Genomic DNA, 17,794 nt, shown 5'->3' with positions numbered 1-17,794 from the left:
GAACGCGAGCTGTAGATGGTTCTTGCGCCCTATCGTCGGCGGGTTCAAAATTTCCCTGATATCTCCCAGTCTCTTCTCTCGGAGGGCTGAAGACGGTTATGACGTATTGTGGAGAAAGAGGTGTCTTTGATTTCCTTGACACAAGAAATTGCGATGGCATGCCGAAGCGGGCACGAAACATTATTCGACAAGCTGAACACATCTTCACCATTTATGACCAATCTGCTTGTCTAACATCATTTGACACATATCATTCGAATTTATGACAACTTTCACTGAGAATACTAGCCACCAGCCACCCATATCTTTACTAACTCATTTGCGGACCAGCTTGGTGTATAGATAGGAAGCGCTTATACTGCCAAGGCCGAAGCGGCCTTTGCTATGGGCTCTATCATCACGATTTTGTTTAGCAGGTGTATGTGTGTACAAGTAAGTTTTCTTACTGCTTTCATTTGCCATGTTTACGAATTTTCACACTCTTTTCTGCGAGGCCCGCTCGCTACTGCTCGTCTCTTCCTTGTACTGTCTACCTGACACTCTTGACCCTGTCATTTGTTCGTAGAGTTACATGTGTTATGATGAATTTGATTGCCTCCTAGAAATGCGTTCACTAGTACAGTGTCGGGCTGTGTCGTCGAAGGCAATATTGCGGTGTGATTGCCGTAAACTCGCAGGCAAACTATCGACGCATGCCCCATGGGTGGTCATCACAGTCTTGCAGGAGAAACATACAGCCACTCTATATGCTGGCGGACACCTCAGCCGGGGTGAGAGCATCGAGAAAGCTCCGGCTATGTCTCAAGTAGTTGTCCTTGAGAGGAGTACCGAGCCGTGGTTTGACCATATGCGGAAAGACGTCTCAAGGATACTCCATTCAGCTACCGCTACAACATCATGACTACGCCTCCTTGTTTGACTTGTGTCATGCAGGAAGCAGCCGGCGAAATAGATTGGTCTCGACGCTGCACGAGTTCCATGGTGATAACAGCCATTTCTGCTACGTGCCGCCCAGCAGGGTGTATGATCGTCTTCATTGGCAAGCGGCTATGTGAGGCTCAGCCGTGAGCAGTGCCCCAACGTGTGAGTTGTGAGATCCATATCACACTCCCCTATTTCATCTTTGATTCGCTTCATCGACTTGTATGTGGCGATAGTTTCAGCAACCCAAGGATCCTACCACTTATGTGTCGTTGTTTCCACTGATGCATCTACACCCCCCTCGAAGAGACGATGCATCTCTCTTCCTAGAGGCTAGACGTGTCCTAGGTGCTCTGTTAGACATTGCTGCCCTGTCCCTGTCAATGCATCTCCAACCTCACTCCCGTCTACGATTTTCTTACCTACATCACACTCTCATTGCCCAAACTCCCGCCTCTTGCATGCTCGTATTACATGTGGCCAACTATTCATGCAGACTTGAAGTAGCGGGGGCGACTAGCGGCTCATGATGCGATAGGATAGGGCAACGCAAAATGATGTTAAGAGTAGGGATGCGCATTGGGGGATCTAAGAAGCCCCGCGAATGACAAAAGAGAATCGTGCTCATCGAATCTCCCACTGCGGCTTCCACTGCGGCTGATACCCTTCCGATGCTTCAAAGAAGGTGGCCTATCCCTGCCCCTTGCGCTCGGCTCTTGGACAAGCAGCCATCAAGCTATGTATCACTTCATTTCCGTCCAACTAAGGCGCATACGGCTCCGCCAAGTGCCTCCGAAGCTCTGCCTATCAGATTAGAGAAACCTCCGAAACACCTGTGGCAACTAGGGCTACCATTGGGGGTTGCGCTGATTTTTTTCCCTTTTACTTTTGGTTCTTGGTGGTGTTGGTCCGAGCATGTAATCTTAGTCTACATCTGTTGGGAGTGGCAAGAGTGGCTATGATGAGGATAACAGCTGCAGCCTTACAGAGCATGCCTCATGATGGTGATTCCAACAAGGGAGCAAGTCGACTGAAGGCACTGCCATAGCAACATTGCCCCGGATCTGGATGGCCGAAGGCTCTAGGTTAACCTTGTTCATGGTACCCTCGACGATCGTCACAACCAGGAGAGCTTCGTTTGTTTCCGGTATCCCCAGGACGGGCAACATGGGAATCGGCGTCACGAACGCCACGGTCCCTCCTCCACATCCCCTTCGGGATTCCCTTGCATTGCTTTAGTCGCCAATTTTCTAAGCGGCGTATCTCCAAGCCTTTTTCGGTAGCTGCGGCGCTTGAGAGGGCTTCAATTTGGCGGCCAGGCTCTATCAGGAGACCCTGCCTCGCTGGGCTTTCAGCATCGAGATGGAGGATCTCTGCAGGACTAGCTTCGCGGAGTCTTAGGTCGATGACACTTTCAGCAACCTGCATGCAGGCGGAGCGGCACAGCCTATTTGGCTCTCACTTCTCTCTTCCGTTCCCGCTTCTTGGCCTTGCTCTTCTTACGTTTCATCCAATTCTTGTCTCCCTCTTCCGCATACTCACGTCCTCGCTACTCGCTCACGCGCGATTCGTGGAGCGTCTTTCATGTCCCCGGTCCATTTCAGCCCTAGAACCCCCCCTGGTCTGGTGCAAAGACCGGAGCTCAGGCGCTGCCGTCGCTTTGCTCCATTTCCAACATGTGGACTTTGTCACTAATATTCATAGACACTCGTACGCCCGCCTGTGCAGGGCCAAACGGGACGGTGCTGGTTCCATACATCTGTCATATCTCATATTTTGCCTTCAAAACACCCGCTTGACACCAGTCTAGGTTGATCACCACCAAATTAGCAATCCAAAGCGAGTCCGCTTCGTTGCCTCTGGCGGGCCTCCCATTTGATAGCTCCACCCTTTCTGATATGGAGCTACCTTGCCTTTGATTGCGGAACTATCGTGATGGCTGTTGTTGTCTCGAGCGGCGGATGAGTTGCGTTGAGGCCAGCCAGCCCGGGTGTTAGTTGCTGCCTCATTAGACGAGCTACGAAACACGAGGAGTCATGTTGGATCAAGTCTAGCCAAACATCGAGCGAGTCAGTGTGCTGCCAGCATACGTACTTGGACGGGCTACGAAAGGTTGCATATGCATCATACTGATGAGTACATGCAGAGCACTCCGTGCATGTACATACACCCAGGGGAGTTACTTTACCTGAGCTGCATGCACCAGATCGCTGGGCCTGCACGCCGATCTAGAAAACAAACGTGTACTTTGAGGCCCTCCCAAAATTATGACCAAACGAAGTACTGCTTGGTACCGAACGCCGCCCACTTGCCGGGAAATGATGGCATGGATGCCAACAGCTCATTGAGAACCAGAGATACATCTGGGAGGCGTTGCGTCTGCTTCGCTCATATTGATCCACTCTGATGGCGTTGGCATGTCATTAAACTCGCAGTATTGATTGCCTTTGCCACCACATCATCTGATCAAGACGGCTGGGCCGTAAATAATTTGCTTTCCATGTTGCCTCTTCCCCCCTGCCTAGTATGACATTGCCACTCGGATTTGTGGAAAGAAAGGATAAAGCTTTGCCGTCGATAGTTTGTCCGGCTTGACATGGAAGTAGGGCGGTACACACGGCGGACGGTGTGGTTGTAGCCGTGGCATTCAGCTGACGGTGAGCTGAATTTGAGAACTTTGCGAGTGATTTGCATGTTGAATTGTGGCTGTGGTCGCCTTCTAGTAAACTCGCGTAGGACCTCTTGTTGTCGGTGAGAGACTACTGTTTGGATTCGTGAAGATGATGTTTTGAATTCCAGCTGCTTATCTGTTGGAAGAGAGGGAAAGGCAGGCATCCTATCCATGCCGTACAACGGATAATTTCAAGCAGCATCTAAAGTTTCTGTTGAATGAGGACATGCTGTGATCTTATATCAGGTTTTCTTCATTGGACCATACCGTGGATGAGTAAGTTTGAAAAGGGGAAAAAAAGAATCATCTATTCCGTAATTGACGGCTATTTTAGTGACGGCATCTATCTATCTTCCCAACCTGTCCGCTCTATATGTGATTGCCCCCTCTCTCAGAACGCCGAATTATGCTCCTCGTATAGACAAATGCTGATTTACCAGAAACTGCTTGCCGCCGAGAAACCAAGATCGAAAAAGAAGCAATATGAAGAAACCAAAAACGACCCGGAGACGCTCATCTACATCGAATCGACTTGATTACGACGTCCAGCGAGGCAGATAGTAACGCACATTCTCGTACACCAGAAACGTGACCCAAGTCGAGGGCATGACTCGGACGACACCCGGTATCAAGCCGCGGTAGAAGCCCCGAATGCCCTCCTCCCTCCACGTCATCCTCACGACGCCCCTGAAGCCCTTGCCAAACTTCTCGTCGGCGTGGAAGACCTGCAGGCGGCTCCGGAGCACCTGGTACGGGTACGTGACGGCGCCGGCGATGAGCTTGGCGGCCGAGGAGATGACGACGGTGGCCTCGGTCGTCATGCGGCCGGTGTCGATGCCCTGGCTCTGGCGGCGCGCAAAGTAGAAGCGCTTGGCCGGCTCGTAGACGGCGAACTGGACGGCGCCGTGGGAGACGCCGATCATGGAGACGCCGAGGCCGCGGTACAGGCCGCGGAAGCCCTCGGTGGCATAGATTGTCCTGAAGCCGGACCACATGGAAGGGTAGGCGCCCTTTGCGCCCTTGTCGGAGGCGAGCATGCGCGTCTTGACGACCCAGATGGGGTTGGAGAGGAAGCTGGTGGCGGCGCCGCCGAGGGCGCTGGCGACGAAGTAGTCGGAGGGCGTGGGGCGGTCGGAGCCGCGGGCGAAGGTGAGGAGGTCTTCGAAGCGGGTCTTGAAGAAGAAGAAGGAGGCCCAGCTGAGGGCGTTGCCGGACAGATTGGGGACGAGGCCGCGGTAGAGGGAGGCGAAGGGCCGCGGGTTGCTGGAGAGGGATCGGAGCATGGCGACCATGGAGAGGTGGTGGGAGGCGGCGGAGGCGGCGCTGGTGCTGACTGTCGAGTGGGATTGTCAGTATCGTGATGAAGATGAAGGTGTGTATTGCTCTGCTCCAGCTCTGTTTCTTGTCCTTGTGTCTCTCTGTCTCTCGTCACAACTCCCCCCTCATCCCCCCCTCATGATACTCCATACATCACCAACATAAAGAACCAACCCAACCCAACCCAACCCAAAAGAGAAGCAGAAACAGAAACTCACTCTGCATGCGCGTCTTGACAATGTCCAGCGGGTGCACCACTAACGTCGCAATCGAGCCCGCGCTGAGCCCAGCAATCGACTCGACAACGGCCGGAGACAGGCCGCCGGCATCATGGCTTCCGGGCATGGAGCTGTTCGGATCGGAATTGCGTCCGGTCACATTGTCGGGCGGCGCAAAGTTGACGGGCGAGTGCTCGTTCATATGGAACAGCTTTGCTTCGTCGGCTTTTGTGGCGTGTTTGGCGTATAGCCTTTTTTTTTTTTTTTTCTTTGTCAGTCCAGTTGCCGGTATGGGCAAACCGGTCACTGGCGGGTAGCGGCGGGCGGGCTTTTGTTTGGGGGGGGAGTCGGGCGCTGTCGGGAGGCTAGGATTCGGCTATTCGTTTCTTCTGAGATTGTAAAGCTGGTTTGCTGTGTCTTTGGCTTGACTGTGCTGGAGTTCTTGGGGTTGAGAGAAGAGGTGGTGCCTTTCAATTGGCCGGCAACTCACTGGTTGAAGCTGGTTTCTCGACTGCTGACGGTAGAACAAGCGGTTTACATTTGCAGTTCTGAATAAAAAGCGGTAGATAAAGCGCTATCGGCGCATGGATCCCCCTGTGCATGTGCTTACCGGCCTGGCAAAATTAGTTGAGGCATGTAGAGATAGTAGCAGCTTGATATTAGAAGAGGGCAGCGATAATAGCGGTTACTTGAAGAATCAGGTAATGCCTAGTCATAGATAAGAGATGTTTCCTCTTCATCTTGCTACGTTGTTTGAGGTCCACGTAGTCGGTGGGATATTGAATAGCCAAGTTGAGAATTAGTAGGATGTAGTATGTACGGCCGAAGCACTATCAGATTGCCCGCAGAATTGGGTGATGGATTCGCAGAGTGGTTACATGGTCCAATTACGGTACGGAGCAGTAGATAATACATTCTTATTGGTACATGGCAGCATTTGGTCCTCCTTTGCGTCCTCCCGGCGACGTCGTCATAGTGTATCACCCGGTCCCGCGCCTTGCCTTCTTTCAAGACATGTGCATATTACCCAAACGCCATGATGAATGCTGGACATTGAGCGTCTCTCTGGTAGTTCGCCTCTTCTTGTTGCATGCCTTTTCCCATCCCCTTGAGCCGTATTATAATCGTATATCGTACAACATCGCATGCCCGTCTCTTCTTTCGCTTAAGAGAGGGGAGAGAGAAGGCTGTTTCTGTTAGCGGCATGCATCTTGGATGTGTTTTGAGGTTGGGAGCAGTGGCATACCGGATGACTGAGGGCCGAGGGTCGCTGCGGGTGTAGCCTAAATCCAGACGAGAGAGAGTCAGTTTCCGGGATAAGCCGTACATGCGCTTCGAGATCGCATACCCAGGTAGAGAATCAGAGGGAGATAGCCACTAGATCGCAACGGTCAGCTGCTATATGTCCACAGGGGAAGATGAGATATCGGGGAATTCCATACTAGTGAATGGCGACTCGTGAAATGTCGATGAGCTTGGCAATGCGCTCCTGGTAGACAGAGTTAGTCCCGGTTGCATCTTCACCATCATCACCTCATCGTCTTCTTCCGCTCTCTCTTTCTCTTTCTAGTTCTTCGCTTCCTTCTCGAAGCGCTGCGCATGTCGTACCTTGGACTCTTCTGACAGGGCAAACATCTTGGATTCGGAGGTCGTCGGGCGAACGGGTTCGAACAGTGGGAAATGTTCCTCGTTGGAGATGCGAGTGCGCAAATTGAAGTTTCCAAGCTCTTCGTCCAGTGTCCCGCCTACTAAGAAATTTCGAGGCCTGCATGTACGTACCGGGCACTAGCACCGCTAATGCGGTCATTACTGCTTGCGGCAAAGCGCCCGCTAATCAGCGCCGGCTCAACTCTGGCTAATTCGATAAGCCCCGTCTGGCAGGATACATTGGTACAAGGTATCGCTGCGGCGAAACATTTCTGTGGTCGGTCGAGATTTCCGAGCTTCATCCAAAGCTGCATCACACGCGACGACGATATCGAAGCTGTTTTCTTTTCCTTTCGCTCTCCGCCCATTGTTAGTAACGCCATACGGAGAGCCAATTCCTGCATTCTGCAATATACGCCCTTCCATCGTGCCGTTCTCGTGAGGCTGCGGCCTGCAAACCGTCGAAATGGCAGTCAACAGGCATTGGTACGTTTTCTTTCAAGCTTCCTCCACCCCAGCCAGCTGCTTCGCGTATTGATGCCATTTTGCTGTGAATCACAACTAACCAAGAATTCAGGGAGCAAGACAAGGAGGCTACGGTCTATATTGGCAACATCGACGAGCGCGCGACCTCGACCATGGTCTACGAAATCATGCTACAGATGGGCCCCATCCACAACATCCACATGCCTCGAGATCGCGTCACTCAAACCCACCAGGGCTTCGGCTTCGTCGAGTTTCGCACCCCTGCCGACGCCGAGTATGCTGCCAACGTCATGAACGGCATCAAGCTCTACGGAAAGTCCCTGCGCGTCAACAAGGCCAGTGCCGACAAGCAGAAAGCTGCCGAGGTGGGCGCCGAGCTGTTCATCGGAAACCTGGACCCCATGGTCGACGAGAAGATCCTCTACGACACCTTCAGCCGCTTCGGCCCGCTGCTGAGCATTCCAAAGGTCGCCAGAGAAGATAGCGGCGCGAGCAAGGGCTTTGGCTTCGTCAGCTACGGCGACTTCGAGAGCAGTGATGCTGCCATTTCCAACCTCCATGGCCAGTACATCCTCAGCAAGGAGGTGTCCGTGCAATACGCCTTCAAGAAGGATGGCAAGGGGGAGAGACACGGCGACCAGGCCGAGCGAGCCTTGGCTGCACAGGCCAAATCAAGAAATATCCTTCCCGAGGCTCAACCCCTTCCCCAAGCTTTCATCATGAACACCGCCGCCGCCGCTGCTCCTGCTCCCGCCAACGCAGCACCTCCCTCCGCTCCAGCTGGCTTCGATTCCGGTGCAATTCCAGGCATGCCAGCTGGAGTACCGCCGCCGATGATGGGAACGCCCACACATGCGAATATTCCAAGCGGCTTTGCCCCCCCTCCACGGGGACCGTCTCCTTATGGCGCCGGCCCCGGTCACGCTCCCAATGGCTTCCCTGGCGCCGGACGAGGCTCAGCTCCTCTCCCGCCAGCCCCCTCAGGCCTGCCTGCGCGGCCTCCTCAGATCCAGGGCGGATACACGAACCCTGCGGACTTTCATCCGTCCCACTTCCGCCCTCCTCCTGGAGGCCCTCCTGGTGGTGCTCCTCCGCCGCAAGGCTTCCCAGCTGTCCCGCCTCCTGGCTTCCCCGTTCCTCCTCCAGGGGCTTCAGGGACGCCTCCGGTGCCGCCTGGATTCATGCCACCTCCGGGCTTCCAGCCTCCGCCAGGCTTTGGTCGTCGATGAGACAGGCCAAATCATCGTTCCTAATACCTCATTTAATAATTAATGCCTGGTTTATGTAGCAAGGACTGTGCGTTCAATCAGGTAAGAGAAGGGCCAAAAAGAAAGCCATTCAGACACACAGTTACGACAGACTTCTAATGTCTCGGGATTTTAAAAGGAGGAAACCATATTGAAAACAACGCCCTCGAGGACTCTTTTTCATCTAGCAGTGTCCCATGACCCTTTTCCTCCCAAGTATAATAATGGCCATGATCTTTCTGGTCAGGTATCGTACAGGTTTTTTTTTTTAATCTTTTCATATATACCAGGATCCCTGCTGTATAAAAGCCATCCAAATTCCCTTCTGGGTCAGAAATCATATTCTAGTGAAACAATGGGATGGGAAACCAAGGGCAAAAAAAAATAACAACACCAGTCAAACCCTTTAAACTCCTCCTGTACAAGAACGATTCCTTCTGCCTATGAATCGCCAAAACAATTATTTCTTTTCTTGGTCCTTTTACACGAAACACACTCTCACAAGCTCCTGGAAAACGCGTCTCTAGCTTCCTCGGTTGCCTTGTCCCACTCTTGTTTGGCTTCGTCTCTCTGTCCCTGCACCTCATACGACTGTGCCAGCATGCCGTCTGCCACGCTCTGCCATAGCACGTTGCCGCTCCTTTCCGCTTGCTTCGCCGCGGCCCGAGCGCTTTTCAGAGCCTGCTCGCCAATGACATTTTCGAAGAAGCGGCTGCGCATAATGCAGAGCGTCACCGCGGCTCCGAGCACATTGCTAGTAACCTTGGAGCCTGCCATGGCGGCGTGGATGTGCTGCTTTTGCTGGTTGAGCTGCTGAGGGGGATCTGTCACCAAGGCCGCCATGACGTTGTGCCATGCAGTCCGGAGATCGATGTTGCCGTGGTTGGAACAGTGTGGCTGAAGCTGCTCGATGAGATCCAAGGTTTCCTGGTCATTTCGACAAGACGGGTGCTGCATGATCCAGAGCCTGTTCAGCCCTGCAAGCAGCGCAATCTCCTGCTGCCCGGCCTTGATTCCGATGCTTCCTTGCTGTTGGACCTTGAAGCGGTCATCCATGAAGACATCGAGGGCGGCTTGGAGGCTGCCGATGCCCTGGTGATATACGCCCTTTAGATAGATGGAGAGCAATCTCACAGTAGGCTGCGTTGAGGGAGAAACAAAAGACTCAAGATTCTGAACCATCTGCTTAACCGTTGCCCATTGACAGTGACTGGCCGCTACCAATCCCAAGAGAACAGTTAGATAAGCCTGAGCCTCTATCCGCCAAGCCCGCTGCTTGATTGCCACATTCAAGGGGACGGGGGCGCCGTATGGTATGCCTGCCGTTGAAGAGTCCCCTAAGAAGTGTCAGTAAAAGGTAAAAGGCATTGCGTACTGTGTATACGTGGTAAACTTACATGTCTCGAGTATCTTGAGGCCTTCCTTCCAGAACTCTGTTGATCTGCGACCTTGTGAAGAAGGCTTGTGAAAGTTGGCCAGGCCGCTAATGGTAAATCTACACCCAATCGTTAGCTCTCTGTCGGTGAAATCGTCGCCACAAACGGGGCAGAGCAGTAAATATCCTGCAGAGGCACATACACAAGCGATCTCAGCTCCATCTTCGTCATAAACGTCATGACTAGATAATCCATCTCGCCCTCACCCTCGCCCACCCGCAGAATAGCCTGGGTATCATCGCTCACAGTCCTGCCCGCAGACGGCTCCTTCTTGATGGGCACGAGAAAGTCCGACTTGACATTATGCCAATCTTCGCAATCGTCCAGGCACACCTGCAGCTGCCGCAGCTTCTGGGCTGTATGGTCTGGGTTCTGGTGGTGTAGACTTGCTGCAACTTCGAGTAACAGCGTCAACATGGTGAGTTGTGTGATTTGCACTGACGGATCGAACTGATATTTAGCCACCTGCGCGATGCAGGCCTGGATCTTCTCCATGTTGCCGTCCTTGGTCGTCTTGAGGAGAGTGAACCCTTCTATTAAGGAGGCGAGGACGGAGAGCGCGGTATCGCCTCTAGTGTTGGCGACGTTCTGGATGGATCGTATATTGTCAAGGGCGCCTGCGTCAGATATACTTCCAATATCAAGATAAAAGGAGGCTTTTAATAGGCGAAACGCGTAGTACCATTGCACATGCTTGAATCTGAATATTCTTGTTAGCCTTGGCTGATTTTCAAAGGGGGAATCCATGGCTTACACTTCGCAGTTAGATATGTGACTGTCTACCGCTTTTAATGCTGCTTTATGATTCCTCTGGAACAAAACCTTGAGCATAAGATATTGCATGCAATATTTCAGATCAAACAGACGGTGCTAATTTCTTCCATGTCAGCGGGCTTTCAGGCAAAAGAAAACGAAACGAAATCTTGCAACTCACCTTGTCGCAAAGCGGGATACCCTTTGCTAGAGCCGTCTCCGCCTCCATTAAATTCTCCGTCTCCTCTTGTAAAAGAGCAGCGTATCTTATTCGTATGCGCGCCTCTTCCCGCGGCGCAAGCTGTGAATTACTCTGCAATGCAGCCTCTAGGCATGATAATGACGTCGCAATCAGCTCTTGGTATTCGTCGACTTGGTTCGGACATAGAGCCATGGCCACGTCGTGCGAGGCGTTGCGCGCCTTTTCGAGGCACTCTTCCGCAACGGCAATCATTAAAGGCGCCGTGTTCACGGGCCGAGGTTTAGGTGTCACTGCGGGCGACTTCTTAGTGATGCTGGGGGACCTCATGGATAGTGAAGGTGAGTTGGTGACTGAGGAATGCGGACTGGGTTTGATGCGAGCGTCGGGAATTTGCTGAAATACTCGAGTCGCAATAGAATCGTCTTCCTGCTTTTCCTGCTTGATCGGCATCGCACTGGGATACAAGGGCTTGACGACGATAGACTCTTTAGGTTTTTCTTGGCTGGTGACGGGGACAATCGGCGAGCTCGTCGTCGTGGATATAGGCAAAGAGGTAATCGACGGCTGCTTCTGAATATCTTGAAGGTTGACATAGTGTACCGGCTCCTGCTGGAGCTCTGAAGGATGTACATATTGGGGAGGTTGCGGCGGATCGGGAAGCAAATCCTGCTGGGGCTTCTCGGCGCTCTGGCTTGGTTGAGGTATGGGAGGCTGCGGTTGCGGTTGCGACTGCGGTTGCGACTGCACCTGTGGTGGTGGAGGAGGAGGTGGTGGAAGCGGTTGCTGCTGCTGCTTCTGAGGCTGCTGATGTTGTTGAGGCTGCGGAGGATAGTGTTGGTGCTGCTCCTCTCCCTGTTGCTGTCGCTGCTGTTGTTGCTGGTGTACTTGCGGCAGTTGAGGTGCCAGTTGAGGCGCAGGTGACTGGTGTTGTAGCGGCTGCGGATTAGACGGCGGTCGAAGAGGCGGCGGCGCCTGTGTTCTTATAGGCGACGGTTGTGGAGGAAGAGAGGGCGCAGGCGAGGGTGTATGAGCATGATATATCGGGGACGGTTGATGGTGTTGCGGTTGGCGCTGGACCTGGTGGACGTGTTGGAGAGACTGCTGCTGCTGCGGCGGTAACGGCTGGTGAGGGAGAGCCTGATGCTGCATCGGCTGCTGCATCATGGACTGCTGGTGATGCTGTTGCTGCTGCTGCCAGACGTTGTTTGGCGGCAGGTATTGGCCCGTCGGCGGTAGGTGATGGCCTCCACCCTCGTAGTTGACGAAGCCGTTGAAGCCAACGCCGTACGGCGACGGCTGGTGCACCGGCGGCTGGAACTGCTGCGGCTGCATATACATGCCGTGTTGAGGCTGAGGCTGGGGATGAGGCTGCGGGCTCTGGTGGTAGAACTGCTGCTCGTGGGCCATTGCGCCGGGGTACATGGGCTGCTGGCCATGGTGAAGCGCTGCTGGGTGCTGCTGCTGATTATGTTGTTGCTGTTGCTGCTGTTGTATCTGCTGCTGCTGCTGCTGGAAGTGATAGCCCGCAGCCGGGTGTCCGTACATCTGCTGGTGATGGTGATTGTGGTGATGTTGCTGCTGGTCTCCCTGGCCAGGAAAGGCCTGTCCCGAAGGCAGCGTCCCCCGGAACGACATCGCTCCGTCAGCATCTGCCGCTGGTCTTGCTGGTGGGAGAATGAAGCCCTGCGCAGCCAAGTCTCATGTCATGCTTTCCGCCTCGTCGACTTCATTGGCTTTTCTCGCTTTCGACGCTCGCGGATCAGGGCGCTGCCATTCGAAGCGCGTATGCTTTTGGTCGTCGAGCCGATCGCCGGGGCAGGGCTTTTCTGCTTGGTTTTCTTCAATGGTCGTGACGATGGTCGAGTTCGCGTCGCCGAGGCGAGAAATGCAAAAGAAAACGGAATGGAACAGGAAATCTGGGATTCTTTCCCCCCTCTGGCTCCCTCCGGCTCGCAAAGGCTCGATGTTGCAAAGTTTCGCGGCTCAGTGGTTGAGCAGATGCGGGATCACTGTGCGAATCAGAGCGCGCGCCAGAGAGTCCGTCCATGCTATCACATGGTTGGCTCAGCTCTGATCAGCGGGCTGCCAGTTGTTGCCTGTACCTGTACTTGGCACCTGTTGGCAGCCTGTACTACAGGGCAAGTACCCGTACTGCGCAGATCCGGAAGTGCTTTGGCAGCATCCGGATGCGACTCTACATTGTACCCCGGACTTTGGTGCTATGTGAATCGAAAGTGGAAAAAATATGAGTTATACATGTATATACGTATATCCACGTATAGAAAGAGAGAGAACAAGCGGGTAATTTTACTTTGGAAATGATGATATCCTGTAAACTGTAAGGCACTGTAAGGCACTGTAAGCATTATACAGTAAGTACCAACCATTGCACGGCTACTAAGTTGAAGGGAGTCTGGTGTGAATTATAGGTAGGTAGTACTTCGACAGAATAGGGCTAACAGCACCCGCCCTCTTTTCTACGCGTATATTCACCACCAAGACAGCATCGTGATGCGTATGTTACAACAATAGGCGTATTTGCGTGCATGTATTAAAACAGAATTTAAAACATAAGGTATAACTAGATAGTTAGGTAGTAGGTAGTCTGATCAACGGCTTCTGCTCGCCGCAAGCTTCATAGGTAAGTTACATGACATACATTGCAGCGTAACAACATGATTTCTTTAGACGCGTGACAACGGACCCCATTCTGGTGGTCTTTTACACAAAAATCAAAAGAAGAAAAAAGAAAAATAAGAAAAACAAATCGTAGCTAAACGCCGTGACATGCATATGCACCATATACCGCCCAAAAATCACCACACTTTTTGTTTGCGTTAGGAAAAATGTGGAGGCCCCAACGGGGGCCGAGATATCAACATTAGACACATGTCCACTCGGCAAACACGCACCATCGAGCGGTGCGGTCTGCCAGTACAAGGCCTCTCCAAAGGCCCTTCTCGGAGCACTTGATGATTGTCTCCCAAGTGCCGCCGTCGCTAACTTCTTCGTCTGGAGTCCTCGATCCAACGCTGATCCCCTTACGGTCCTCCTTTCTCATAAGACGAAGAATTTTGCCTCCTGGTGTCTGGATTGCCAGTTTGGCGGGCTTCTTTCCCGCAACGGTCCCGCTGGCTGAGCTGGGATTCGACCCGCTCGCACTAGAGGCGTTGATGCTCATCGCCGATGATGGCCGAATGAAGGGAACTGGGCTTGTCGACCCAGGATTCGATGCCGGTGTGAGGGTCGACTGCGGCCCGCCCGAAATGGAGCTGGGGTGCTGCCTGATGGCAAAGACAAAGGTATTGTTCAGAGCCAGTTGCTGACACTGAGGTTGGACAACATAAATATCATGCCTCTGTGCGTGAGGAGTCGGATGTCGCGTAACAAATTCATAAGGCGGATTCTCGCCCTGGTGGATAATAGGTAGAGTAAAGGCCAAAGGATGGGGAATATCCTTGATACTTTGCATCAAGCCCCTTTTCCCGGCATAAACTTTCAGCATGCCCTGGCCTTCGTCGCCGGGGAGTAGCGCCTTGACTGTGTAGCGTTTCACACCATTGAACCACTCAGCCTGCGCCAGCGCTTTCTTCTTCACGATGTCGCCACTCTCAAACAAATCGCCATCGTGATCCCTTGACAATGCTCGTGCTTCAACTTCGGCTGCGATCTCAACATCGCTCGGCACGTTGAACGTGATGTGGACCATCTCAAGATCTTCTATCCTGGTTAGGCTGGTGTTAAAGTCAACCAGTTCGATACCGTTCTTGAAATACGCCGGGCATGTGCATGGCAGGTTTAGTAGCGTGTCATAGGCCACTGGGGGCACGATATGCTGCTGGTCGTGATGTTCCGGCACGTGCGTCCAGCAAATCTCAGTCGGCCGTGTGAGGAACCACCAAAAGTCTGCCGACGACGAGGAGGCACTGGAGTAGAGCGCACGCTTGGGATTCGACGGGCTTGCTAGGCAGGCATCTATCATGCGCCACTCGTCGTCAACAAGGACTGCGTTCCACCAGTGATTGGATCTGGGCATCACGTTGAGGTCTGGAATGTCGCCTGGGGCTTTCAAGTAACCCCTTACGACCTCGCAGTGCAGCCCAACAGCGGAGCACATTTCCATCACAAGGAAGGCATATTCTTCTGCGCAACCCCTCTTTTGGAGGATAGTTCGCTCAGTATCCGCGTCGCCCTCGAAATCTTCCTCCCAGGTAATCTTCTCGGCAACCCAGGTAAATATAGCACGCAGCCGCTGCAAATCGCTCCTGTACGGCCTGCAGATGTACGTCTGCGCAAGCGTCGCCACCGTCGTACCCGGAGGTGGCTCCTTTACGAACCGTGAGTTTTTGTCCACCTGGCTGAGGTTGATCATGTGGTAATTCTCTGGTTTATGAACCGGCATGCCGTCTGCTCCCTCGTCACCTTCGATCCCCTCATAGAGCTCATCGACAGGATTGAGGGTGGGGTGGTCCTGCATCTGGCAGCGCTCCCTGCGCTCGGTCCGCTCGATCTTGCTGATGGAATTGGAGCGGTTGACATCCCGCCGGACTTGAACCCAGTCAATGGCAGCGCCAAGGCCCATCTCCCTGGCGGCATCACGCCTAGAACGAGCGCCGCTCAATGAGAGCATGCTTGCTCCGGGTGCCATACCATGCGGCTGCTGCAGGCGAGCAAAGGGCGAGGATCTCACGGTAGGTACATGGCCGGCAGCGATGCTACCCCGATTGCTAGCGACGCCCGTTTTGGCCGAGTCAAGGATTTTCTTGAAGATATTTCGTTTCGGAGACTTGGGCTGAACAAGTCCACCCAATCCAGGGGTACCTTCATCATGAATGCCAACTTGAGATATCGGCCGAGAAAACCCACTTCCGCTCCCACCTCCAGCATAGTTGCTAGCATGACTGCTATGGTAAGTCACGCCTGTAAATGGCGAGTCAGGCCGGTCCCCTTCATCGTTGCGCATGCTAAACGAACTCTGAGCACGGTGGGCGGTCCGAGCCAAGCTTCCGGCGCTTGTCGCACTAAAACCACCGGCAGAGACGCCACTCCAAACGGTCCTATTGGTATTCTGGGTCGAAGAGCTACTGTTACTCTGATTGCCGGTTGACGCATTTGTCTGGGTCGTTTTCGTTGTATTGGTGCGCTCGATGCCAGACACCATATCGTATGGCGATTTTCGTCCCCGTGCTCTTTTGTCCAAAGAAACCAACTCTCCTACTGTTGACCCTATGGAAGACTTTGAGCGCAAGTAATGATGCCCCTTTGGCGGTGGGGGTGGGGGTTTATCGTCATCGTCATCGTCATCATGATTCACCACGGCTGGCATGCTCGAGCTGTGTTGGTGCATTCTTTGGATCTGCTTCTCCATCCTCTCCACGTAATTGCTGAGATGGGGCTCGTAATTTTTCCCGCGATGTCCATCCTGTTGTGAGGCATTGTGCGAAGAATTTCCACTCCAAGTCTCGTATCCCTCGTCAAAAGCTATTCCTATCGAGGTCAGCGGCCTAATGCGCTCTCGTGCCTTTTGCCTTTGTTGCGGTGCTACCATGTCGAAAGAATCAGGGGACCAAGGATCAAACGATCTCTCTGGCGACTCCGTCTCACGACCTCCTATGCCTTCCAAGCGATCCAACTGCTGCATCACGTCATCCATCGCTTCGCGTAACGGTGACGGCGTCATGTGGCTCCCCTCCATTGATGGTCGATGGGAACCGCTACCCTTGGGTGTGTGGTATCCGTCGCGCCGGCTCCCGTAGCTGCCATCGTCGTAGGAATTGTAGGACTCCCGCCTTGTGAGATCCTGAAGATCTGTGTACGAGCCGTTGGAATGACGAGCTGGACTGTATGGCTCATACGACATGGCAGAGCCGTGCCTTGGGATCTCTGGTCCATTGTACGAAACGGTAGAACGCATAACATCCATGGGGTTGTACGAAACGGTAGAGCCCGTCCTTGTTATATCTGCTGGGTTGTATGAAACCGTGGAGCCCGTTCGCGTTATATCTGCCGGATTGTATGAAACGGTAGAACCCGTTCGTGTTATTTCCGCGGGGTTGTATGAAACGGTAGAGCCTTGTCTTGATAGGCTGGATGGGTTGTACGATACCGTGGACCCGTGCCTCGCCATTGATTGATAGCCCTGCGTTGCTTCGTCGGAATCCGTCCGCGCAACATGTCTATGAGGTGGCGGTGCCGGAGGCGGTGGAGAATCGCTCCTCGTCATATTCTCCAACCGGCTTGGTGGGCGGCTTGGTGAACGGCCCATGGACGGAGCTGGTGATGGAGCTCTGGATCCATAGCCATTTGCTGGAGAGATTGAGGGTGAGGGAGCGCGAGAGATGTCCTCATGAGCAGTTCTTGCAAGGACGAGAGCAGTGCTGGAGTTGGCGGCCGAATTTCCCCTTGATCGCGATGTCGTAGTTGACACCCGAGACGGCTTCTCTTTCAGACGCGACGTCGGTGTTTCTCGAAATGTTTCTGGTTGTTTTGCTGTGGTATAATGCGGTGCTTTGGCATAGGCCTCGAACGGTTTCCGGAACGTTCGTGATTTCTGCGGCACCGCCTTGGGCCCTGACGCTATATTCGGCGGTATAGGACTCGGTGTTTTTGTTGGCCGAAAGTCTTCTGGTAGTACCTCGACGAAATTGGACGGGAATGACCCAACCGTCCTCCGATCTCGAAATAGCCTGCCCACCCACCACGAACCGTCTCCAGCATTCAGACATTCGATCAAGTCGCCCTCGATAAATCCCAGGTCGCGTTTCGACTGCAGAAATGTTAGCAATTGAGAGCAAGCCAACACGTGCCGTCATATCACAAACCTCGCCTCCCCAAGAGTAGATGGCTCGACACCAGCACGGAAATCGCGAAGGCAGCGGCGGCGGTGATAGCGCCAT

General features: G+C 53.4%; 4 protein-coding genes across 4 annotated transcripts; 1 reads left to right on the top strand and 3 right to left on the bottom strand.

Moving 5' to 3' along the window:
* Positions 1-3,876: 3,876 nt before the first annotated feature.
* On the bottom strand, positions 3,877-5,422 carry TRIVIDRAFT_215089 (uncharacterized protein; the record flags this gene model as incomplete). The annotated part of the gene is made up of 2 exons (XM_014105985.1): positions 3,877-4,925; positions 5,128-5,422. The coding sequence occupies 2 exons, from the start codon at positions 5,327-5,329 to the stop codon at positions 4,129-4,131; spliced, it is 999 nt and encodes a 332-aa protein (XP_013961460.1).
* Positions 5,423-5,986: 564 nt separating this feature from the next.
* Positions 5,987-6,813, bottom strand: TRIVIDRAFT_175991 (uncharacterized protein; the record flags this gene model as incomplete). The annotated part of the gene is made up of 5 exons (XM_014105984.1): positions 5,987-6,314; positions 6,374-6,410; positions 6,476-6,504; positions 6,570-6,616; positions 6,736-6,813. The coding sequence occupies one exon, from the start codon at positions 6,272-6,274 to the stop codon at positions 6,098-6,100; it is 177 nt and encodes a 58-aa protein (XP_013961459.1).
* A 302-nt stretch (positions 6,814-7,115) lies between these two features.
* Positions 7,116-8,695, top strand: TRIVIDRAFT_229059 (uncharacterized protein; the record flags this gene model as incomplete). Its single annotated transcript, XM_014105983.1, has 2 exons — positions 7,116-7,260; positions 7,352-8,695. 2 exons carry the CDS (start codon positions 7,241-7,243, stop codon positions 8,487-8,489), a joined length of 1,158 nt encoding a protein of 385 aa, XP_013961458.1.
* Positions 8,696-9,005: 310 nt separating this feature from the next.
* Positions 9,006-17,794, bottom strand: TRIVIDRAFT_34158 (uncharacterized protein; the record flags this gene model as incomplete). The annotated part of the gene is made up of 7 exons (XM_014105982.1): positions 9,006-9,844; positions 9,905-10,002; positions 10,086-10,643; positions 10,698-10,813; positions 10,878-12,392; positions 13,837-17,664; positions 17,720-17,794. 7 exons carry the CDS (start codon positions 17,792-17,794, stop codon positions 9,006-9,008), a joined length of 7,029 nt encoding a protein of 2,342 aa, XP_013961457.1.

This window comes from Trichoderma virens, assembly GCF_000170995.1.
Source record: "Trichoderma virens Gv29-8 chromosome Unknown TRIVIscaffold_1, whole genome shotgun sequence".
Classification (NCBI taxonomy): Eukaryota; Fungi; Ascomycota; class Sordariomycetes; order Hypocreales; family Hypocreaceae; genus Trichoderma; species Trichoderma virens.
The sequence above is the reverse complement of the archived record's forward strand: the minus strand, read 5'-3'. Positions and strand labels throughout refer to the sequence as shown.